The sequence below is a fragment of the Piliocolobus tephrosceles genome, chromosome X, assembly GCF_002776525.5.
Source record: "Piliocolobus tephrosceles isolate RC106 chromosome X, ASM277652v3, whole genome shotgun sequence".
In the NCBI taxonomy this organism is placed as follows: domain Eukaryota; kingdom Metazoa; phylum Chordata; class Mammalia; order Primates; family Cercopithecidae; genus Piliocolobus; species Piliocolobus tephrosceles.
In genome coordinates, this window is record NC_045455.1 from 71,347,530 (window position 1) to 71,373,132 (window position 25,603).

At 42.7% G+C, this 25,603-nt stretch overlaps 1 protein-coding gene and 1 pseudogene across 4 annotated transcripts; one reads left to right on the forward strand and one right to left on the reverse strand.

The window, feature by feature from the left end:
* Positions 1 to 973: 973 nt before the first annotated feature.
* On the reverse strand, positions 974 to 13,181 carry CBY2 (chibby family member 2). 4 transcript variants are annotated; one of them, XM_023187393.1, is made up of 3 exons: positions 12,990 to 13,181; positions 12,611 to 12,691; positions 974 to 2,351 (listed from the first exon to the last, which is right to left on the reverse strand). In XM_023187393.1, the coding sequence occupies exons 1-3, from the start codon at positions 13,062 to 13,064 to the stop codon at positions 1,161 to 1,163; spliced, it is 1,347 nt and encodes a 448-aa protein (XP_023043161.1). In that variant the 5' UTR covers positions 13,065 to 13,181; the 3' UTR covers positions 974 to 1,160. The 4 variants fall into 4 exon arrangements, with proteins under 4 accessions (XP_023043161.1, XP_023043163.1, XP_023043162.1 ...); XM_023187395.1 differs by lacking the exons at positions 12,611 to 12,691; positions 12,990 to 13,181 and adding exons at positions 11,881 to 11,961; positions 12,945 to 12,986; XM_023187394.1 differs by lacking the exon at positions 12,611 to 12,691.
* An 11,036-nt stretch (positions 13,182 to 24,217) lies between these two features.
* On the forward strand, positions 24,218 to 25,144 carry LOC111523013 (annotated as a pseudogene).
* The last annotated feature ends 459 nt before the right edge of the window (positions 25,145 to 25,603 follow it).

A 25,603-nucleotide genomic window follows, 5' to 3' on the forward strand; every position in this document is an offset into this window, starting at 1 on the left:
CGCACAGGACAGCCCCCATCACAGACTTGTCCAGCCCCAAATAATAATGGCACAATTGAAAAGCATTGGCTTAGGGCGATTTCTTCCCCCATAGACCTATCCCCACCCCTATAGCCTCAGAAATTGGAGATGATGAGGGAGCAAGAAGGATAGGAGAAAGAAAAGAGGAGGAAGAAAAAATTAAGGAAAAAAAGGAAGAACTGAAAGAGAAAAACAGAGACAATAATGAAGGCAGAGATAAAGAAGAGACTGGGGGAAAAAAGGAGAGAAGAAGCCAGATTCATAATTGTCTTGAGAGCAACCAAGATGTTCTTCAGTAGATGAAAGGATAAACTGTGATCTATCCAGACAATGGAATTTTATTCAGTGCTAAAAAGAAATGAGCTGTCTATGAATCTATGAAAAGACATGGAGGAAACTTAAATGCATATCCAAGAGAAAGAAGCCAACCTGAAAAGGCTCCACACTTGGCGATTCCAACTATATGACTTTCTGGAAAAAGCAAAACTATGAAGACTGTAAAAAAGATCAATGGTGGCCAGAGGTTGGAGGGGGAGGGAGGGATGAATAGGCAGAACATAGAGGATTTTTAGCACAATGAAAATACTCTATATGGTACTACATATACTCTATAATACTCCATATGGTACTACAATGGTGGCTACATGTCACTATACATTTGATCAAACCCACAGAATGTACAACACCAGGAGCAAACTCTAATGCAAACATACAGACTTTGGAATGATTATGATGTGTCAATGCAGGTTCAAAGACTGTCACTAGTGTACCACTCTGGAGGGATGGTGATAATGTGGGAGATTATGCATTTGTGGAGTGGGAGTCTATGGGAACTCCCTGTACTTTCTGCTCAATTTAGCTGTGAACCCAAAACTGCTCTAAAATGTTGTCTATCTTTAATGAAACAAAAACAAAAACAAAACAAAAAAACCCAAAGAAAAAGGCAGCATGCTGGTGTCAACTGGCCCCAGCCTCCTCACACCTTTATTAATACTCTGAGTTTAGGAAGGCCGCTAACACTGCTTTTCAATAGGTACGAACTGGTTGGGAAAGGCGAGGACGACAAAGAAAGGCAGGGGATTCTCTTTGGCCCAGTGTTCGGTGTCCCAAACTCGGCGTCCCGGTGCGCGGCGGGGGCCTCAGACCCTGCTGGGCTTCTTGGGGTCCTGGCTCCTGCTCGGCATGAAGGCGTAGAGCTCCTCGATGAGCATCTCCATGCGCGCGGTGACCTCGGTCACGGTGTCGAGGACCAGCTTCTGCTGCAGCTTCAGCTTGTTGTTCTCCCACAGGGCCTTGTTTTCCTCCTGGAAGCCCCTGTGCTCCGCCCGTAGCACCTGCAGGGTCCTGTTCTCCTCCTGCAGGAGCCGGTTCTCCTTGAGCAGGGCCTGCAGCGCCTGCCTCATCTCTCTCAGCAGCTGCAGGGGCTGGCAGCCGTCGAGCAGGCCCGGGCCCGCCTTGGCCTCCTCCTCCCCGGAGGGCCCGGACATGTTGCTGACCATCTCCCGCAGGGCGCGCAGGGCCTTGGAGTCCTCCTGCGGGGCCGGGGGCCCTCTGGGCTCCTCGAAGTGGGAGGAGAGGCCGGAGCCCTGGTCCTGCAGCAGCCCGGGGCTGCAGGGCTCCTCGTGGGGCGAAGGGGCAGGCTTGCTTTCCTCGGCGGGGTCGGCTGCGTCCTCTGTCTGGGCCCAGTAGGCCTGTTTCTGCTCCAGCAGCTGCTGCAGCACGCGGTTCTCCTCCCGGAGTAGCTGTAGGGTGCTGTCCTCCTTGCCGCGGGGTACCTGCAGGGCGACGAGGTCCTTCTTCACCACCTCCAGGGACGCGCTGTCCTTTTGCGGCAGCGGTGAGGGGGCCCGGCTCTCCTCCCGGCCCAGCGAGGCCTTGTGCTCCTCCCAGAAGACCTGCAGGATTTTGTTCTCCTTGCGGAGCATCCTGTTCTCCTCGCGCAGGGCCTTGTTCTCCTCCCGCAGAGACTTGTTCTCCTCCTGCAGCACGAACTCCTTGGCCAGCCTCTTGTGGTGCAGCTTGTGGTGGAAGGAGGCGGATGGGGAGAAGTAGGGAGACTGCAGGCGGCAGTTCTCATTCACCCAGCGCCCGTCCTGGAACACGAACATCTCGTCGCTGAGCTGCACCCGCGGCGGGTTGTAGTCCAGCTCCAGGTCGGCCTGGGACATGGGGCGCTCCATGGGGTCTAAGGGCACGGAGGAGAAGCGGTTCAGCGGGTAGGAGTGCTGGCTCGCCATCCTGCGGCTCAGCCGGGGCAGGGCGGCCTGCTGCGCGCAGCGAGGGGTGCTGTACAAGTTGTGGAGCCTCGGGAAGGGCTCGGCTGTGCCCCTCTGCGGGAGAGAATGGGAAAGCCCAGCGTTAACGATGGGACGGACACACTCGGGGCTGGCTGACAAAGTGAGGGGCCAGGACATCCCCAGATAGGCCCCGTCTGATGGTCTGGCCTGGCCACAGTGGGCGTTTTTGCCTCTTGGGGTCCTCAGAAGGAAATGTGGCGGATCCTTGTCATTCCAGTGAGTTCTGTTCTATTAAGTCATCTCCAACACTGAATTACCAAATATAGAACCATTGCTCCTACGGAAAATAGAGGGGAACATTCGTGGGAGCCTGTGGTCACAATTTTGTCAACCAAACAATACATAACCTAATTTAGTGCGTATTGTTTATTGATTCATTGACATCGAACTCACGTCAGCAGCACTGTTACGCATGCCCAAACAAAACTTCTCTAACACCTGTGTTTTCTCCATGTGGTACAGCATAGCCTTCTTGTGATTGGGAATACTAGACAGCACTTGGCTTGGAATGGTGCGGAAGCCATTTTTAACAGCAAAATCACCAACAAAATGCACAAGAAGGCCAAAAAAAAAAAAAAAAAAAGAAAGTGGCACTAGATCGACTGCACAATGGACACTATTTTCTAGCCTGAGAGCTGAAACAAGAAGTCTCCTTGGCTGGGGACTCAACCTTACACAACTCAAATTTTCACCTCTCTGTTCATGTCTGAAAATTGCCATAAAAGTGCTGTAAGTATTGATTTGGTGGATACACATTTTAGCAAGTAGGCAAATTCGCAAATATGGAATCCATGAATAATGAGAAACAGTTATATATTATGGAGGTCAAAAGCATTGATTTTAGAGTCAACCAAATATTTTTGAGTCTCTGCCTCACTACTTATCAGTTAACAAGAATTTGGGCAAGTTATTTGAGCTTTAATTTCCACAATTTCAAATTGGGATAACTGCATTTACTCCTTGCCTCATAGAGACATTTTTAGGATTAAAAAAGGTAATGTACAAAAGCACTAAGCATGGGCTCTAGCACATTCCCCCTAAAGGAGGAACAAACACTGTTCTCAAGGGCCACTGCCCACAGGTGTGTACTCTCACTTAGCATGAGCAGAGAAGCAGCATGAATCATCCAAACAGCCACCCAAATTGCTGTGTCCAAAATGGAGGTGCCATTGATCAGCCCAGCCTTCTCTCTTGCCCATCTGGGCATATCCTTCACTCTTAGCCACCCTTGAGTCTTTTCTGCGTTAGCAGCCCCTTAAACATCCACTCCAGCTTCCAACGCAATGCTAGAGTCTAACTAATAATTTTAGAAGGAAAGAAAAACCATCCCAGACATATCACTGAGCAATGAGCATTCAACATGTGGTGATACAGCCAGCCAAGGACCCTGAAGAATTCATGATGGTGGCCACAGACCTCAAGACCACAGCATAAAACGGGGTTCAGATCCACAGAGCTTAGCTCCAATGAGTTGGTAGCTTTCACACGTCCCAGTACAGAAGAATAACCCCAGTGAGTTTTAAATGCAGATTTCTGAGACTCCCATTGTGAATCTGATTCACTCAGACTGGGGTGTGGCCCAGGAATCTGCATTTCTAACCAGCTCCCTCAGGTGATCCTGGCTGCAGGTGGTTAGGACAGCTCTAAGTCAAGTAGAATATGCAATTTGCTTAGGTGAGGGTTGCACCAGCATTAAAGACTGAAAGGTCACAAGAATTTTCATCCTGATTTTGTCACTGATGAGTACTTTGAAACCGGAGTGCTCTCTAATCCTCTTTGACCCCCAGACTTTTCACGAGTGGAAAAGAGGGAGTTGGGCTCCATGATCTTAAAGGCACCTTCCAACATTGAAAAGCCAATGAAGTATACCTGTAAAATGGAAATAATATGTGCCCTGCTTAGTTCACAACACTGTTGTGAGGATTAAATGAGAAAATGCAAAAATATTTTTAAAACAAACAGTGCCAAAAAACTGTAAGGTATTGTTATCAAAAAAAGTAGATTTCACTAATTCAAGAATTATAAGATGTATTCAAAAAGAAGTGAGCAAGTTGAGTACACACTGGAGAAGAGGCGACGATTGCAGCAATGAATTTAAATAGAAAGATCATGACAGCTACTTCCAAATACACCAAAAATACTTCATCCAAGTATATCAAAATGTTCTCCAGATATCAATTCCTTATGTCTTAGGTTATTTTCACAACTGTACAGATAGAGAAAATAAAAAACAACTCAGGCTAGCTACATTTTATATATGTGTGTATGCGTGTGTAGAGAGAGAAATACAATTTGCATGGTATATAAAGTTGGTTAGAATTCTTTAAAACCTAAAGAGCTAGATAAATAGAAGATGCAGTTCTATGCCATTAACTTTGCAATAAGCACATGTCATTAACTTTGTAAGGATATGCTCAGTCTTCCAGATAGCAAGGGTATGCGGGCATTCTGCAATCGGAATCTTATTTAGTTTAAAAAAATTCAGCCTCCATGGTTTTCACATTTCTCAATTGGGAAAGCAGATTGGCTCCCGTAGCTGTCTGTGATCAGAATGCACCTCACGGTGGATAACCTGGACCATTTTCTGGTAGGTTTAAGGTCCTGAGATCCAGGATTTCTGGGAAGATTAGTCAAAGCCAATAAGGTGTGAATGGTTTTTTTGTTGTTATTGTTTTGTTGTCATTGTTTTGAGACGGAGTCTTGCTCTGTTGCCAGGCTGGAGTGCAGTGGCATGATCTCAGCTCACTGTAACCTCTGCCTCCTGGGTTCAAGCAATTTTCCTGCCTCAGCCTCTGGAGTAGCTGGGACTACAGTTGCGCGCCACCATGCCTGGCTAATTTTTTGTATTTTAGTAGAGACGGGGTTTCACCATGTTGGCCAGGATGGTCTTGATCTCTTGACCTTGTGATCTGCCCACCTCTGCCTCCCAAAGTGCTGGGATTATAGGCATGAGCCATGACGCCCGGCAGGAGTGAATCTTAAGAGGTCCTCTCCATCCCTGCACTAGAACCAATGCTTTATCTCAGCAGGATTTGACTCCAGAAGCTATCAACATGGAAAAATGTGGTTTTAGTCAACGTGTGCATCCCAGTCCTGAGAAGGAAAGGGAAGAAGGAAACAAACATTGAGCCTCGATTTCATGCTAGGCCCTGAGCTGAGCATTCTACCTACTAAATTCATTTATCCTCACTACACTGACATATAAGATGTTATTACTACTCTTATGTTACAGATGGAGAAGCTGAAACTCAGAGAAGTTAAATAACCAGCGCTAGCTCCTTCACTAAGACACAAACCCACTTCTGGCTCCCTGACCTTCTATGTGTGAAGTACACATAGAATCCATGGGAAACCACCATGGATTTATCAAAAGACTTACAGTACTTTGGGGATCATTATATCTTTTCCTTCACTTTATATGATGGAAAAGTTCAAACACACACAAAAAGAGAGAGAATAGTCTAATATGTCCACGTACCCATCACTCAGCCTCACCAAGTATCAAATCAAGGCCGCACTTGTTTCGCCAGGCCTCAACCTGATTCCACAACCACTCCCCTACCACTAGGTTCTCTTAAAGCAAAGTGATATTGTGTCATTTTATCCACAAATACATAAATATGTGTCTCTTTAACAGAATCACAATACCATTATCATCCCTTTAAAATTTAACAGTTATCCCTCAATATCTGCGAATGCTGAGTCCGTGTTCAAATCTCCCCAATTCTCATTTCTTTTTAACAATCTGTTTTTTCAGCCAGAGAGGCAATCTTCTTGATCCAACTAAGGGTTCAAAGAAGAATCATGGATGCTTTCTAGCTGCCCATGTTTGGCCATGATGGCTTTTAACTCATGGCATTCAGCTGCCTGTGTTCTACATCCACCTTCCAAACTGGGTACCCAAGGAACATTCTGCCGCCCCTCAACAGAAATACGCTAAACAAAACATTAACATGTGGTGGATCCCTAGCGCCAGACAACCTGGGTGTTTGGGCCCTGGCCCTTATTTACACATTCAGGTGACCTTGCTCATATCCACTCACTTTCTGGCCTTAGTTTCCACTTCTGTAAAATGAAGGGTAAGAGTCATTATCTCTAAGTGCTCTCTTGGCCTATCTCTGGTCCAGTGGATTCACATTTGTAAGTTGGCACCACTATGACCCTAGCAGCCCTCTTTTACCAACCTAGTTGGCATCCTGTCCTCTCCCCTAAATGGCCACCTCTTCCCAAGCAGGCTTTGTGCCCTCTCTTGTTACATGCCCACAGCACCTAATCCAGGAAATGCTGATGGACTAGTAAGTTCCCTTTACTTTCTCAACAGGAAACCAAATTCTTCTCCAACATCTGAGTCCTATTATCTTTCCTCCTATCCCCAGACAGGACCAAGAAAGTGGTCAAGTCCAGTGTTTCTTCACAGTTTAGTTTCTTAGAATATTTAAAATGTTTTCAGTAGTCATATATTTATTTTAATAAGTAATGGGAAAACATACCTATATTAAATATACAGGCATTTTTAGATATGAGAAGGTTCATGATTGAACTTTGGGAAAACATTGATCCAAAACAAACTTGTTTTTTCCTATGGTATTTCTCTGATTCTGATCAGAGCTAGCTGGATTTAATCCTCAAAGGAAAGCTCTTGGCCTTGTGAACATTCTTCACCCTAGTCATGTACCCATTCAAAATGTTATTGCACCGATTTTTCCCCTACATTAGTGTCAGTGAATCAACTAACATTAATTTGGCATCTACTGTGTTCCAAGCTCACAGACCCTGCCCTCAGGGAATTTCCAGTTGATTTGAAGAATCAGTGAATAGCACCAATTACTTCTTGGTGCAAATGCAGGCAGCAAGGTTTGGGGAATAGGGGACTAGAAATGATAACATCTGAAGAGAGTTCTGGCTCTGCACTATATGAGCGCATGACCTTTACAGAGTCACTTCATTTCTGTGCCTCAGTTCCTAGAAAATGTGGATGTTGACATGAATCAGGGCCAACCCATATATTTTTGAAATGCACAACTCTAGAAGGCACTATTCACTCTTACTGCAGTGCACAACCTTGTACAACCCTCTATAACAACGTCACCAACATCTGACCTACTTCTCTCAGAGGGTTCATTGTTCAGAAACAAAAGGAGACTTGGAACATTTTCTTTGTTTATAAAGAGCTGCAGACATGCAAGAAGGACTACTGCTTTCAGAAGAGACATTGCTTAGCATTTCTTTAGAGAAAGATTATATAGAACCAGAAAAAAAATAACACCAAGTGACTATAATGTGTCAGGTTATATGCTAATTGATTTCTGTATTCATATGTAATATCTTACCCAAAAGAACCGGCATGATTCTGCATAAGATTACATAGCTGGTAAAGGAGTGGAACCAGGGTTTAAAATCAGGATATTTGACTCCAAACTCCATGTTTATTCTAGCACTTCACAATGCTCAGATATTTTATTTTGCATATACTAATATCATTCCTTTGCAATGGCTCTCTTACAACCAGGCCTCTCCTCTCCCCATATGAGTAAGTCGCAATTATCTAAGCACAGTGATCTATCCCTTGTTTTTGTGACATCCCAAGTCTTGGGAATTAGAAAGCAAATTTCACGTTCCTTGCCAATAACTGAATCAACCAAAATACACTGCAAGATTGGGAGGAAATACTAGGTTGAACCATAAGAAACTGTTAACATTTTACCATTTTTGGCCTACAAAAATGGCCATTTCTTTTGCCTTAATATATTTAGTGTATTTGATAAAGCTATGTCCTCATTTCCATTCATACTTTAAGACTTTAAAATAGTCCCAGGGCAAAGCTACTAAGGTATGATGTAAAATCTATAAGCATGGAGTTTTCCTCACATGAATTCCACAAATCCCTAGGTTCATCCATGTACTCCCTTAGAGGAAGCTCCCATCACACCCTGCACACAAGCATGCTTATATCATCTTGAATATATAATCCAATGAGGGTAAAGGCCCTAAATTTCCGGTAACTTTGGGCTCAAAAGTCCCTCCTTTGACTGCTCTTGAGTCAGTCACTTTGCCTCTCTGAATGTCACCTCTAAAATAAGCCTAAACATGGCTGCTCTGCCTACTTCCTGGGGTTGCAAGAGGACAAGAAAGTGGTAGGCAAGCTGTCATAAAAACTAAACAGATGGTCAGTTCCACTGGTAAAGTTTAAACATACCCAGCCTAAAGCGCTATGCAATGTGGAGTGTATTTCTTTACAAAAGGGCTACCCAAAAACTGAGCATCTGAGCTCAGCGAACATATGCAGTTCCAGGATTCCAGACCTCCTTGGCCTGTGCTAGAAGCCAGTTCCTTCTCAGTAGGACTCCTTGACCAGTGGTATCACTGGATTGGTTTCATGGGCCAAGCTAACCTGCCCTGATATCCTTTAGCCTTTGACAAGAGGTCTTTGCCAATACAAAGACCCAAGAACACCCCAGTAATGTTCTCCTAAGCCTGGGAGGTACCGTCTGTGTAGCATGGTGCAACTGACCATGAAAAAAAATAAAGATTGTCTCTTTCCTGGTCTCTAGGAAATGCCCTCACATAGAGATCCAGTAGGTAGGAAAGAAAAAGATTGGCTTCTTCATGGAAGAATGGGATATGAAGCTGATGCAGAAGGGGAATAAGTTGGTCATGGGCTCATCATGCCTTCCCATCAGGTGCTAGAAAGGTACCAAGAGACTCTGTCCTCTGGGGAAATATGTTCATAGCTGTAACCCAATGATGCATTAGTGCCAGGGATCCAGGAAGGGCCCTGGGCACGAACATCGCCTTCACAGAAGCCTGAAGTCCCACCTGTGGATTAGAATTCTTTCTTAGCATTAGGTCTGGCGCCCTCCCTGGTAAATGTAAGTGGTCCTGGAAGGAAAATGCCTGAAATCTGCCAACAACTGTGTCTTTTGTCAGATCACCAACCTGATGGCAAGTGAAGAACATGGGGGAAGGGGACAATTGAAAGAAGGGAGGCAAAAAGCAAAGGCCAAAGGGAAAAGGGAAAAGGGGAAGTGAAAGGACCAAAATCCCTTACTGGTGCTACAGGACTCATAGCAACAGGTCTCTCTGGATGGGACCTTCTGGGGTGGAATTACTGGAGTTGTGGTCTCCCATCCAAAGGGTTTGGGGATGGGATTGAACAGCAACTAGCCAGGCTTAGCTGACACACTGATGTCTCTCCACCCCTGAAAAAAATGTGGCTACCACAGCCCAGAAGAGATGTCCAAACACTGCTGATAGAGTCCAAGCCTGCTGACTGAGTTTCTTAAACACCAACTTTTCAACATTACTGAGGGTTACTGTCAGAGAACATTCAGCCATCTGAGGTGCTTTTAAAGCATGTAAAGTTGAGAGGCCCCAGGATTCTGGAAGGAAAAGCCAAATATGCTACTGATTTTCATATGAGATGACAAGGCTGAGTCTCATTATCATTATTTTAAATTAATTCACCTCCCCGGGACCATGGCAAAGTAAGTGGTGGTTTTAATAAATACTAACAGGTAAAAGGATAATTCACAAGGTAAATGTGATCAATGTTGATAGAATTACAACGTTAACAGCAAACAGGATAAAGAAGATGTCATATGTAGTATGTTTGCATACTGTTTAACAGAGACTCTCATGAAATCTTCCTGGGAACTGTTATTCAAAGTGGCGGCGATCTGGTTGCTGTCAGCAGGAATTCACTGCTTCTGAGGAACAAGCCCAAAGGGGAAGGAGAAAAGGCAACTGGGAAGGATGAAGGTGGCACCGGTGGGTGCTACTGGAGCTCAGTCTGACCTGATGTAGCTCTTTCATTAATGATCTAGGAGTAAACAATGCCTTAGCCTTAATGAAATTCACAGAGCATGCTCATTGGGGAAATGTGAAAGTCTTTGAGAACTGAATCATTACGCGCAAAAGGAACCAGGAGATCAGCTAGCTTGGGCTGGAAATGGCATTGATGGCTTGCAAGTTAATGTGCTGGAGGGAAATAGATCAGAAAACACAAATATTTAATGTGAGGAAGAAAAACGGGAAATCAATGAGTCCTGAAAAGACCTAAGGGTGATAACAAGTAGTGATCACAGGCATTTGCAATGTAATTGAGAAACCTAAACGCACAGCAGGACTGGGAGCTGGGAAGCAGAGGCTCGTTCTAGAGACAGAGCTGCTGCCACAAGTCCTTTCTGAAACAAATGGAAAGTGGACTCCATCCCCGAATAGACTAGCTTTTGGCAAATACAAAATAAGAAGCCCAGAGATGAGCGGTTAAGATGCGGGGAGAAGACTCCATCTCCAAAGAGCAAGAGAAGAACCACAGAGCTAAGATGCAGCGTGGCCCAGCTTAGTGGCACGTGCCCTGGTATAGCGGAGAACATGGGCACTGATTTGAGTTCAAGCCCCTTCCTCCAGCTCTGCCATTACCAGTGGGGTTCCTGGGGTTGCCAGTTCCTGTACCTGTAAAATCTCCACCTCACACTTACTTGTCCACGTGCCCAACACATGATCACACTAACATTCAGTCAATATTTCTTCCTTTCCTTGCTTCCCAGATCAACCCTGTCCCCTAAGCCATGCACCATCTCATTTAGGGAGGCCAAGTGAGCACATTGGTCCCTCTCGCAGCCCTGGTGGTATTTTGGTTCAGATCATCTACTTGTAGACACCCACACCCATCCCCCAGAGGGCCAGTCTTGAGCATCCTGACAGGTGTCCAAAACCTGGTGCATGGCTTGTGCCTCTTGGCAGGTGTATACACCTTCCCTTGGGAAGTACACGTGCGCAGACAGGAGATATCCTCTCATTCTTCACCCACTCTGCCCCACAGGACCCCAGCAGCAGCACCAGGTCCTCCAGAACAGGAATCAGGCAGCCCCAAGACAAGCTTGAGCTGTCTTAAACCACATTCTCTTCTCCTTAATTGCTGGGCTGTTTCTGAGAGCTGGGGAGGGAAAGCTACAGTGGGTGTTGATGGAAACATCATTCCAATTTCTCTATCACATGACCACTACTCTTTCAAATCCTATCCCCTCCTTCACACCCACCCCTAGGTTGGCATCCTCTGCCTGACCAAGTTTCTTATACACCAACTTTGCCAACATTACTGAGGGGTACTATCAGAGAACATTCAGCCATCTGAGGTACTTTCAAAGCATGTAAAGTTGAGAGGCCCCAGGTTTCTGGAAGAAAAGATTGGTTTATATGGGCCATGAGGCATCACAGCAGTAACACCCACTCTTGGGGGAGCAGTGGCCAACACAACTCCCTGCGTATTTCAGGTGGAAAGAATCAGGCCCAAAAAGATTCCTACGGCTTGTTATCCTGTCGAATGATCAGGGGGAAGTTATCTTATATTCTAGCTAAGATTCAAGTCATAGAAAAGTGACTGTTCATTACAAAGTTATAAAGATAATGTGAAAATAAACATCCAGGATGTTTTCTTCTTCCATATGTTTGCCTCCCACTGAACATACTTGCCTAGATTGTTACAATTATATATCTGGAATGCTCACCAGTGGTGAATCCTCCTCCTACACATCCCTGGACAGAGCTCTCAGATAGTTACCTCTGCTTTGGATTCCTCCATCCTACATTTCAACCCCTCTGGTTGCATGGCCCTGGTCTTCCAATGAGGCCTTAGGTGACTCTGGAGAAAGCAAAGCCACCCCTTTGTGACATAGCATCATAGACACAATTCAATCAAGATGACTCCACTAAGGAAAGAGCTGATTGCAGGCAGGAGGAGACCTGAGAATCTCTAGCCTGTGAGGACTTCACCAATTCATTGACAGCAAAAGCATCTATGCCCATGGCCCCTACGTCTGTCTTTGGTGCACAGCAGGGCTTAATTCTCTTGACAACTCCAAGTAACTCTGTACCCCTTTGTCCATGAATGAGGTTTTCTTCTCATGGATTCATTCTTATGCATTTGATTCCAAGTCCCAGTTCTAATTCTCCTCTAGAAATCTAAAGTGAATGCACAACACTAAGCACCAAAAGGTCTCGTTTTGAGAAGGTTGGGTTACCTCAGAGTATCATAGAAACTTGGAATGTTAGGTGTGGAAGTTCTTACCAAATCATCTGACCCAGCCACCTCATTCGTGGGAAAAAGAACCCAAGGCCCACAGGGGCTATGTGACCTTCCCCAGCACGCTGCCTGCTGGCAGCCAACCCAAACTAGAACCTGAAGCCCTATCTCTGCTTATTCTACAACATCTTGCTAGAGTTTTGAAGAAGGAGGTGAGGGGTTATTCTGGCTAACACCGATAGGTTACATCCTCTGTGATCATCCCTACCTGAGGTAGAACCACATTGATTGGAATTTCTAGGCTTTCAGATCTGGTATCTCTTTTTCTGGTAAAATTTGGCCTTGAGTGCTGTGGAAAAGAGAAAAGAAGAAGATTGCTGCTTCCCAGCTCATCCTCTGGGCCTCAATTGCTCACCTAAAAATCATAGAACTTTCTACTCATTTATTTCCCTCTTGTCAATTATGTACAATTTTGAAAGTCTGGAAGAATGTATAGACAATATCTGGCATGATGGTTTATCAATCTCTGAACAGATATTAAGCTAGATATTATAGTTGATGTAAAAGACTTCTGAAAGTCTTTGACGCGGAGATAACTGTACCTGCTGCCTAAGATGATTATTTCTATCTCAAGTAAAAAGCCATACCAATGTGAGTTGCCAGGTATAGGTCCTATGCAGAAGTTGGTCACCAAAACACTCAGAACATTCCAGAGGTGACATCACAAAACAATAGGGTGTTTTTCAGGGCTCATGGTTTCTCTCTGAGCATCACAGGTGAGAATGAGGCATCTGACAGGCAGGAAGAGCCTGTGGGGGCTGTGACTACTTGGCTAATCAGGGTCAGTGTGACACACAATAGCTCAAATATTAGCCCCCTGTTGGGTCATCCCAGCTGCCATTTGTATTCTCACTGCCAGGCTAAGTTGAGACCCCTAGTTTCTCTCCAGAAGTGCCATCTTCTTGGAGTTCGGTCACTCAAGAAGAAGGAAACACAACCTGAACTCTTCCCACACCAAGCGAGAAAGTGTAGTCTGAGGTGTTTTCTGACACTACTCAATTCCTTAATTCTCTGACACCAACTGTGTGCCCTACAGTTCCATTTCATTCTGATGCTATCTACCTGGAGTTAGTGTGATACAGCTGAAGGGGCTCACTGACCAATGCCGTAGAAGCCAATACTAAAACACCAAGTTCTTTAAAAAAGAAAAACTTGTATATTGAAAGTCAACTCCCAAGGAGACAAGAGTCAGACTCAGATCGGTCTCTCCGTGCTGACATTAAGGCAGTTTTTTTATTAGAAAAGTTTCCGGGGGTAGATTCCGAGATTAGTAGGTGATTGGTAGATGGAAATGGTCTGGAAAGTCCCAAAGAGAAAGAAACCAGTAACTAACAGAAATTTTTGAGTTCTGGGATAGCAGATAAGAAAAGAAATTTAAGCTGCTGAAACTCCCTCCACTTGTGAGATCTAGAAAATCCTGGCGGAAATTGGTTGGAACTAAGATGGCTGACTGGAGCTTGCACACAATAAGCTTGCTGATGTCATAGCCTGAATTTCCACCACATGTTTTGTACTAACTCCCCCTGAATTTGCACATGCAACTCAGGAATCTTTTCTAATAAAAATACTGCTTTAATGCCAGCACAGAGAGACAAATTTGAGCTTGACTCCTGTCTCCTTCAGAGGTGACTTTTAATATAAAGCTTTTCTTTTTTTCAAAAACTTGGTGTCAGTATTGGCTTCCAGCACATTGGGCAGTGAGCCCCTTTTGCTTGATAACAAACTAGAATCCCAGGTGAGACGAACAGCCTGTTCAAGGTACTGTTGCCCCTAGTGGTGTGCAGACCCGCTACACTGATCCTGAGTGGCCACCTAGACTAGTGCGTTCAGAGGCTCAACTATAGGGTTCCTGCTTCTCTACCATGGCACTTCAGGCTCCCTTGGCACTTTTCTTTTGGGAAAAGAAATTGCTTCTGGATTAGACACCTTTCTGGTGAGTACCTTGTTAATACGCACCTGTACTTTTAATTGTCTTTGAACTCATCATAAGGACTGTGGGTTCGAGTCCCACCCTGTGGTTTAGGATTATGGATGAGAGTCCCACCCTTGTCTAGGATTGTGGGTTTGAGTCCTACCCAAGGGGGATTCCGGTCAGGTTAGAGTCCCAAATCCGGTGTATATTCAAGTCCCAAAGAATTAAGGCAATACTAAAAAGCTGCAGCCACTGAGATAATCTAGTCTGGTTCTGATTTTTGTTGATCTGTCTGTATTTTTGGTCTGTGTATCAATATTTGGCTTAACAGAGGTTAAAGACTGTGATGGCTACAGCAGAGCCTTATGGGAGCTCCAGAGCAGTTGATCTGCACACTCAGTTAGAACAAAGCAACTCCATAAACTAGAAAACCTGAAGAAAAATGGCACCTGGAAAAAAATTACGGTCAAACCCTCTTTCTTCTTCTGCCCCCAAAGAGTTGCCATACAGTCTTCTAAGTTATTTGCCTGTCTTTTCTTCCTGACTACTTTGAATCTGATTTTTCTACTGGTGTTGAGATAAAACTTACTGTTCATGGTATTACTAGTTTAAGGTTACTGGCTGAAGAAAAAAAAATGAAAGAGGTCTTTTAAAATCAAAGTGCCATGGAAACTGCTTTGCTTATCAGGGCAAATAAAGTTTAGCTATGTGAACAGGTTCTAATTTTATCAGGAAAATAAGTTTGATCCAACTGTCTTGTTTATGCATATACATGCATTATGTTATATGTTGTTTCTATATGATATCAAATTAGCTTATAAATAAAAGAGTAATGATACATTAAATAAATAAGCCCAAAAGCTTTTCAAAGTTCATGTGACTTTAATAATCTTTGGAAAATAAAAACAGTTTAAAATTACTGATAAAATACAAATAGATATGTCTTCAGAATTGTCAGCATGTGTTTTTGCCTGTGCTTACTGTTCAGCTGATATGTGCATCTGCAAGTTATTTTAAGATGTCCAGGTTTGGCACAAAAGTTATGAAATTATAAACCTAGCCAAAACAGAATAATCTTTGTTTATGTGATTCTTTTGATAAATAAGGCTAATATTGTTGGTTGAATGAAAACAATGAAATCCTCTGATTTATCAACAAAATATCCATGTATTTCACTTCAAAGTTCTTACTTAGGTGAACACCTGATATTCACAAGCTGTGAAATGGTTAAAAAGGAAAAAACTTGAAATGATGACTAGCTTTGTCTAATCTCTCTGTTCTCATAACTAATCTAGATAAACTGTTAAAAACAAATAAATTAGATAAATGTAATAAATGAAATTCTTATGTTTTTTAAAATCTTAAAGTTATCATACTTACTGAGCAGCTGGGTCACTTCCAATTAAGAAAATGTATAAGGAAATGTTTCTAAAGGTTAAAAAATGGTTTTAAAATACATGAAATAATTATAATATTTTATCTATAAAATACTGATATATGACAGACAGTTAAAGATTTCTTACCTCCTAGGTTGTTCCCTAAAATAAGGATTACTAAGAGTTAATATTGTGACTGATATATGTAATTGAAACTGCTAGATACAAGAGAAACAATTCTATATGCAGAATGTATAAGAAAAATGGATGTGTTTTTGGTAAACACATAAGAAGACAGGAATATGGTTTTCATTTAAGGGCAAGTAATTTTGCCTAGTTTAGAGGCTCTAAAGGATTGTTTTAAATTGAAGGAATAAAAAATTATAGATAAAACTAAATATAGAAAGTTAAGAAAGAATGAAAATATAACAAATTGGAAGAGGTTATAAAAGGTTTACAGAAATCTTATCTTGCAGTCAAAACTAACTGAGATTGAATAGATTTGTTTATAAGGTCTTATTAAAATTAGCTGTGATATTAAAAATGCACTAATACAAAACTAAAAGTTTTGGTTAAAGCCACAGAATTTTTTGAAGTATTGATTTGCTCTCAATGATATTGCAAGAAATATTGACTTTAAATTCTAAAATTAAAACATCAGATTTATATCTCAGAAGTTCAACTTTTCCTGTACCTTGTTACATATAAGTTGCAGATCACATTCATTATCTTCTGCTTTTTTTCCCCTTGAAAAAAACATATCTTTTTGCTTGGCTAGACTGATAACTCTTCTTCAACTTTTTCATAAACTCCTACAATTTTTTACCCCAGCCCTAATGCTGTTCTTATGGCACAATGCTAACATATTTATCTTAAAGTTTAGAAAAGCAATGTTTTCCTCAAATGTAATATAATCTTATACTCTTGGCTTTATGATACGTCTGAATTATTTCATATAACCAGGAAACGGCCCATGTAACTTTCTGTTACTTACTTTTGAGGACTTTTGACTGTCATGCTAGTTAAATGAATAACTATTATTTTAAAATGACCTGTAGTTCTGTTTTGATCAAATGTTCGGAACCTTTTAACATCTTTGGTAGGATTTATCTGGTAAAATTATATGGGAGACATTATCAAATGCTAAATAATACTAGATCTTCTTTTGGTTATGTTTATGGGTATGCTATTGACTAAAAATTACATAAATTTATAAAAGTCTCACATGCTATCAGTCGTAATTTGATATCTTAAATCTTTTTAAAAGTTATATTTGTGTAGATATATTATTAGTAGAAATATTCTTAAGATTACATTGTTATAAAAATCAGATGGTCCTGATGTGATGCTGTCAGTCATGGTTCTGGTTGTTATCTTAAAATGCTACATATAATAGAAATAACTAAATTTTCTTGACAATTGGTAACTTTTATCAGGTTTTAGCCATGGCTAAGTTTTTGTCATCCACAGTTATTGTTTTGAATTCTTCTCTAAAAAGCTTTCCAATCAGCTACAACCCAAATTACTTTTCATGGAAAGGACTCTGATAAGTACTCTTAAATACAGATTTCTGATAACTTTGGAGATAATGCCATCAGACTAGGAAAAGTCTTCCAGGGCTCTGATTAAAAAGTTGCATGAGAATTGCTAACCCAACATCAAACAGAACAAGAATTAGCTACATGGAACTGAACTGATAGAGCACTAAAAAGATCTTTTATGACATTTTTATTTGAAACATTGATGATCTCTTATGTTTTGTTTTCCTGAGTCAAGAAAACATTTTCCTTTTGAACCATTTTTAACTTACAACACATTAGATAAAATATACCTTTGTGAACAAAACTTTGAGGCATTTACCTTTCTCTCTGATCTCTCCAGAACTTGGAAGCTGTTTGTGAGTATTCTCAGTTTATGGCAATGTATTATTTGCATTAGTTTTCAATAAAAACCTATTTTCTTTTGTAATAGAACACAATTGGAGACACTGGTTATTTTACTAAGGCTTTGACTGGAATGACATATTTTTAGGTATGACCAGAATGGAGGTTAACTTTAGAGCACCAATTAAAAAATCCCCTTAAAAAGACTGGCCTGGTAGCTGATCTGTAAGTTTCCTTTACAAAGTTTCTGTCCTCACAGTAAGTAAAAAATGTCACTTTCTGATAGTTCCAGAAATCTATTTTGGGACCCTGAGAAAAGAGGAATAACACATCCATTCATGCAGGTATTACAGACACAATCTGATGGCAAATCCTTGGGTTGACTGATCTCAAGGCTTTTAAAAGTCAGAAATTCCTTATTTTAAAAGGTCCAGCAAAGTCCATTAGAAAACAAAAGCCTATATGGTGAATCATTATTCTTGCTGTACTTTATGGAAATAATCGGGTCAGGTATAATAAGACTAGAACTTATTTTACATACAAATTGGTCCTACAGTGATTTGTCTTTGGTAAAAACGGGGGACTGGAGAGAGAGAAATTATGTTCAAAAGAAAACTATAACACACCTGTCTCTGACCAGTAGGCCAAAGCTTTAACTTCTATAATTTGTCAGGGACCCTCTGTGCACCTCCTGGATATACTTTTTTTTTCAGTGTGTCAACCACCCACAGGCTTATGAATGTGCTGACAGCTGGTGCATGAGAGGCATTTGTCTGTTAGGTTATCCAACTACTCCCCTTTCTATTTATATTGCCAGTGTTACTCAACACAGGACTATTTCCTTAAAATTATTTTCCAGGACTAGACAAACCCTACCTGCAAACCAAGCAGATGGAGTTTGGCCTACGCTTGGCAGGACTCTCTTGCCATGGTGGGGAGTAGACAATCATGAATATATGATTAGAAATCTGTCAATCATTCTAGGTAACTTAGCAAATGAAGCAGCTGAAGCCATAGCCAACCAACAAAAATCTTTAGCCTCTTCAGCCAGGATCATAATGGATAACAGAATAACCTTAGACTACATATTGACGGGGCAAGGACAAGTTTGGATAGTAGCTAACATATCATGTTGTATTTACATGAATACATCTCCTGAAGTTGAAATATATGTAGAAAAATAAGATAACAAGTTGACTGGTTACAGCAAATTTCTAGAGAAGAACCAGGTGCCAACTCTTAGGTTTAGTTTCCTGGATCACACACTGAATCCAATATATGCTCCAGTTTTATACTAAAAATGGGACTTTCTCTATTTCTAACACTTATTGTTGGATATCTGGTAATCAAATTCTGCCTCCAATGCTATGAGGTGGGCAGATCATGTGGTCAGGAGATCGAGGCCATCCTAGCTAACATGGTGAAAGCCCGTCTTTACTAAAAATACAAAAATTAGCTGGGCATGGTGGCAGGCACCTGTAGTCCCAGCTACTTGGGAGACTGAGGCAGGAGAATGTCGTGAACCTGGGAGGCAGAGCTTGCAGTGAGCCGAGATGGTGCCACTGCACTCCAGCCTGGGTGACAGAGCGAGACTGCATCTCAAAAAAAAAAAAAAAAAAAAAAGAAACCAATGTACTAGTAATACAAAATGTTAATATTAAACCAGATATTAAAGAACATCTTCAACCTAATGCAAAACAATTTCATTTCTGAGGCCCAGACTTGTATCCCTAGTCAGCAGGAAGAAGTTAGAGTGGTTGTCACCCCTCATCCCTCACAATTGAGGAATTTACATAGAACAGGGAATTGAAACCATGCCCCAAAGAGTTAAAGAAATCGGTGGTTAAATTCTTGGACTTACAGGATAACAGGTAAGAAAATAGCTTGCTGAAAAGCTGAAACTGAAGCTGTGCCCCAAAGCATAAGAAACCAGTAACTAACAGAAATTCTTGAGTTTGCCAAATAACAGATAAGAAAAGAAACAAGCTGCTGGAACTCCCTCCACTTTTAAGATCAAGAAAAACCTGGCTAAAATTGGTTAGAACCAAAATGGCTGACTGGAGCTTGCACACAATAAGCTTGCTGATGTCATAGCCTGAATTTCCACCACATGTTTTGTACTAACTCCCCCTGAATTTGCACAGGCAACTCAGGAGTTAACATGAAGAAATAAGTGTGCATGCCCAAGGGCTTTCCAGACCTCCCTTTCCCATGCACCAATCATCTACTAATCTCAGAATCCACCCCTTGAACTTTTTCTAATAAAAATACTGCCTTAAGGACAGCACAGAGAGACTCCTTGACTCAAATTTGGAAATCTTTGTTAATGTAATTAATCATCTTCTTTGTTGTACCATAAGTGGATTTTCTTCAGTCAAAGCTGGCTTGTAATGTGGGTGTGGGACTGCGAGCAGGAAGTAATAGTGTCTCTGGATCTGCTGACCCTGGTCTATCTCTTGGAGTTCACTTTCAACATAAAGCTTTTCTTTCGTCAAAAGTCCAAGGTCATAGTATTGGCCTCTAGTGCATCAGGCATCAAGCCCCTTTTGCTCAATAACGTTAGCATCAGATCCCATAAGTTAGGGGCTCAGTTCCACAATCCCACCAGGAAGAATAGCTCGTGGATGCTGGGCTTAATTCCTGGGTGATGGGTTGATCTGTGCAGAAAACATGTAACAAATCTGCACATCCTGCACATGTACTTCAGAACTTAAAAGTTGAAGAATACAAAAAGAATAAAGGAGGCTACAGAGAGCAAGGTCATGGCCACTGTACATCAGCAGACCCATGTGCAAAGCTGGAAACCAAGAAATAGTTACTCATTATATATCTTCAGCTCAGCTGCTGTATCAAAATGTCACAGACTGAGTGACTTAAACCACAGAAATGTATTTCTCACAGCTCTGGAGACTGGGAAGTCCAAGATCAAGACGCCAGCACTCCCGGGCTCACTTCCTAACTTGCAGATGATGTCTTCTCACTGCGTCTCACATGGTGGGGAGAAAGAGTTCTGGTTTCTTTTCCACTTCTTGTAAGGACACTAATCCCATGATGAGGGCCCCTTACAACCTCATCTAAAACCTAATCACCTCCTAAAGACTACACCTTCACATTTATCACATTGAGAGTTAGGGCTCTACATATACATTTTAGGAGGACACAAACATTCAATCCATAGTAGTTTTTGATTTGAGCAAGTCACCCCACCTCTCAAAAGCTCATCTCCCTCCTCTCCAAAGTGGGGAAAGTATATCTAAGTTGACATAACATTCTAATAGAAGCTGACAGTGACCTCTCAATAAATACTTATTGTTTTGACACCCTCGTACAAAATTACCCTTTGACTCAAAATTTCTGGCAGCTGACACACAATTGGTGCTTCTATTAAAAAGTCTTGAAACTACAGCTTCTGTAAGGGCTTGTTCACTTGCTTGATTTATTTCCTTTTTGTTTTCAAAGGGAGGAGCATCTTAAACTGGGCCAACCTGGTCCCAACCTCAGCAGTTGCCCATCAGCTGGGTTTCTTCCTCCTCTGTAGGGCACACATCCGTAATTCAGTACTGAGAAGTTTCCCTGAGATCATGCCCAAAATGCCTGTTATTACTGAGATTAACACCATCATCAATCATCCACGTTCCATGAGCATCTGCAATTGGGCACTACACAGAGCAGGGAGGTAGACGTGCCTCACAGGTTTCTCATCTGAACAGACAGGTAGAGCAGAGACAAAGGAAAGGGCAAGCCTGCATTGAGACTCTCCAGGCTTCTCCCGCCCGCAGCTGTCTGATGATGAATCACAAGGGGAAATTCAACAAGCAGGAGGGCCTATTCCAGAGTGCAGGGTTCCATGTCCTTCCCTAGAAAAATCACAGAAACTGTGGCTCTTGTTGCAGGAGTCAGAGGTGGATGTGGGCTCTATGTTCTCTCATTCTCATTGCAGAAAGGGGGATGGGAAGGTGGGTGGGTGTAGCAAATTGTCAGGATGCCTGTCATCTCCAAATTGCAGGATGCAATTGAAAACATAGGTCATTTTTGCTACATAGGGCAGAGGGTAGCTCTACTCTGGAGCCAGAGGGGCAGCCCAAGTACAGCAAGGTCTTGGGCCAACCTGCTCTTAGGACTGGCTGATAGCTCTTGCCTTCTGAGGAAGCAGGAGTCAGCAAAAGGCAAGAGAGGATGCTGGTGAGTCTATCAGGCAACCAATAAAGACCAGCTGTTGGAAGAGTCTGAGAGTGGAAGGAAGCAGAAAAATAGAATGGCAGCTCTCAGGAGCGTGGCCAAGGTGAGTGGTTGTTATAAGACAGAAGAGTCACTCACATTTGCAGGAATATCAGAAGAAACAATGGAGGTGGAAGGTGCCAGGAAGTAGGGCAGTTGGCACTCCCAAGTTCCAGAGGTAATCAGGAGAGTAAATCTCTCTTGGTGAAGTCAGGAAAGACTTTGAGAAACTTTTCCTTCTGAATCCAGGAGCCACTAGAAATTGTCCCGAAGCTCTGACATTCTCCCAATATTAGGTAATTTGTTTACTTGATCCAAGATTGAGGCTCTATCAAAAGACAGCCAATGAAAAAGATATTCAGTCTCTAAAACATGGTCTTTTATTTTGAAAAAAAGGCAAAAGAGGTGATAGGGAGGTCTCTGTCCCCCTCCACTACCCCCTCCACACTCCCCCATCCTGAGATGATAACTGGCCTTGTGTCCCTAGCAGGGCAGGAGCCATGGAAGTGAATTGGACACTTCCAAATTAAGAGACAAGTGGGTCTCCACTTCATTTAGACCAATAGCAGCAAACTTGAAGGCACTGTTTATTAGGACAACTCTAATAATGATTTATGCACATCTGTACATTTCAATTTAACCAAAATTAAAAATTACCAGATTAGTTAAGTGTGTAATCCTGTAAATTGTCAATTAGTTGCTCCCTAATGATAATGAAATGCTTACCAAATAGCATATGATCGCTGAATAGTGCCAAATAAATTGATTAAAACATTTCCTCAAGAACTAACAAGGGTCCCATTTGCTCAGTTTCCTTGATAAGTTATAGTATGGTCAGGACTTTGAAAAATGGGTCTGAGATTGGACTTGCATTACGCTAGGAAGGACAAACTGTCCAGGTGACCAGGTCAGAGGAATGCGCCCTCCACGCCTGGACCCCATTGCAGAGGTAGTTGAAAAGACACAGAATCTAAGTCAAGGTGCCTACGCTGGAATCCTGTTGCCAACCCCAGCTAGCTGTGTGACCTCTGCTAAGCCTCAGTTTCTTGGTGATTAAATGGGCATAATAGTTTTTCCAATTTTAGGTTGTGATGAGGACTAAATTAAATAACACAGGAAATGAAGGACTTTAGAGCTGTGGCAGGCAGGCCTCACCCACAAGGTAGTCAATAAATATTGATTGATTGAAAACTTTAGGTGAACTCTATCATTATTACTTTTTAATTTCTTTCTTTTTTGAGATGGAATCTCGCTCTATTGCTCAGGCTGGAGTGCAGTGGCACGATCTCAGCTCACTGCAACCTCCGCTTGCCAGGTTTAAGAAATTCTCGTGCCTCAGCCTCCCAAATAGCTGGGACCATAGGCACGTGCCACCATGCCCAGCTAATTTTTGGTATTTTAGTAGAGACAGGTTTTCACCGTGTTGCCCAGGCTGGTCTATGAACTCCTGAGCTCAGGCAATCTATCCACCTCAGCCTCCCAACGTGCTAGGATTACAGGCCTGAGCCACCACACCCAGCCTGAACTGTATCATTATTAATAAGCGTTTGAGCATTGTCTTTGAGCAAGGCACTATGCTTGGGGGTGGAGATAAAGAGGGAAAGGGAAGAAAAGGAAGTAGCAGAGGAGAGGAAAAGAAACCAGATACCATCCCTTGCACTCAAAAGGACTGTAATCTAATTAGACAGCAAAAATTGCGGGAAGTGGGTATCATGATAACAATAGCCAATATTTATTGTTTTTTCCTATGTGTCAGGCACTAGCATAAGCTCTTTAGGCATTATTTAAACCCCTCACAATCCTATAAGAGAAGACTATTCCTTTTAGCCCTATTTTACAAATAGAAACTGAGGCACTAAGTTAAGTAACTTGCCTAAGGTCACTCATTAAGTGCCAGAGCTAGGATATGAGCCTCAGTTCTGCACCCTTAATACTGCCTGTTGTATGGAGGGGAAGGGGGAATCAGAAGTCCTGGATTTGAATCATTCATACTGTCTATGCAGCCCTAGGCAAATCACCTTACCCCTCAGATTCAGAGACTCCTCATCTATAAAGCGAGTTCACATTCCCCACAGCACAGTTTATGGTAATCATGAAATAAGTTGAGTAAGAGTACTTTGCATTATGGCTGGCATGTGCTGTGCATGTAATAAAGTTTAGATGCGTCTGAATCTGCCTTGCCATTTATACCAGAGCTTCTGCCAGCTAAAAATGCCCCGAGCTCTCTGGGGAAAACCTGGACACTGAATGTGCTTCAGACCCTCTCTGCAATGGATTGACCCAGAGTATTTCAAACACTGCATCAGGGAATTACATGAGCAAAGATAATCTACAATCAGTGGGCTATAAAATGTTTTCATAACACATTTTACCAATGAAACATTTTGGGCATGGTTCCAGGCAGGGGTCTGGGAAGCTCAGCAGCCATGGCCAGCCACCTCATGCCCAACAACACTGCCAAAATGCCCATCCTGAGGCTGGGCACCTGGAAGTCCCCTCCAGGCCAGGTCACCGAGGTTGTGAGGGTGGCGATCGGCACTGGGTACCACCACACTGACTGCACCTACACCAGAATGAGCATGAGGCACAAGTGGCCCAGGAGAAGGTCGGGGAGCAGGTGGTGAAGCGTGAGGACCTCTTCATCGTCACAAACTGTGGTGCACGTACCATGAGAAGGGGCTGGTGAAAGGAGCCTCCCAGAAGATACTCAGCGACCTAAAGCTGGACTATATGACCCTCTATCTTATTCACTGGCCAACTGGCTTTAAGCCTGGGAAGGAATTTTTCCCATTGGATGAATCAGGCAACATGGTTCCCAGTGACACTGACATGTGGACACATGGGCAGCCACGGAAGAGCTGGCGAAAGCTTTTGGCATCTCCAACTTCAACCATCAGCAGGTCGAGAGGATCTTAAACAAGCTTGGCTCAAAGTATAAGCTGGCAGTTAACCAGATTCAGTGTCATCCGTACCTAACTCAGGAGAAGTTAATCCAATTCTGCTGGTCCAAAGGTATGGCAGTGACTGCCTGTAGCTGCCTTGGCTCTCCAGACAGGCCCTGGGCCAAGCCCAAGGACCCTTCCCTACCGGAGGATCCCAGGATCAAGGCAATCACAGCCAACCACAATAAAACTACAGCCCAGATTCTGATCCGGTTCCCCATGCAGAGGAGCTTGGTGGTGATCCCCAAGTCTGTGACACCAAAATGCATCGCTGGGAACTTCAAGGTCTTCGACTTTGAACTGAGCAGCCAGGATATGACCACCTTACTCAGCTACAGCAGGAACTGGAGGCTCTGTGCCTTGGTGAGCTGAGCCTCCCACAAGGATTACCTCTTCCATGAAGAGTTTTGAGGCTGTGGATGCTTGCTTGTCCACAAGTGACCTACACCTGTTTTTCCTGCCTCATTTTTTTCTTGCAAATGTATATGGCCTGTGTCACTCAGAGGTGGAACAGCAACCTGAAGACAGACCATTGAGGGCTTGCCTAACTTGATGTTGGGTTTGGAGAGCAGTACCCACAGAGCAGAAGTCTCTTCCAGTTTTCTTTGCCCTTATTTTTGCCCAGCTGGGGAAAATACAACTTGAATAACCTTTTCTGACCAAGGAAAAGCAAGATCTACAAAGTCAAAATAGTGCCACTGATAGTAGAGTTTTGATGCTTGGAACTGTAATCCTTTCAGCAAGACTTCTCTTTGCCTCAAATAAAAATGCTTTTGTGAAAAAAAAAAAAAAAAAAACCACAACATTTTGAGCACAGCTTCCTACAGGTGTATTTCTTAATTTAAAAATTTGATGCTTTTCCTATTATTA

Excerpts from the sequence above, each read along its gene's own strand:
- CBY2 (XM_023187393.1), bottom strand. The coding sequence starts at position 13,064 with ATGTCACCTCTGGAATGTTCTGAGTGTTTTGGTGACCAACTTCTGCAT. Across the intron at positions 12,692-12,989 it reads ATACCTGGCAACTCACATTG|CACTCAAGGCCAAATTTTAC; the intron begins GTATGGCTTTTT and ends TCTTTTCCACAG. Across the intron at positions 2,352-12,610 it reads TCAATGTGGTTCTACCTCAG|AGGGGCACAGCCGAGCCCTT; the intron begins GTAGGGATGATC and ends TCTCTCCCGCAG.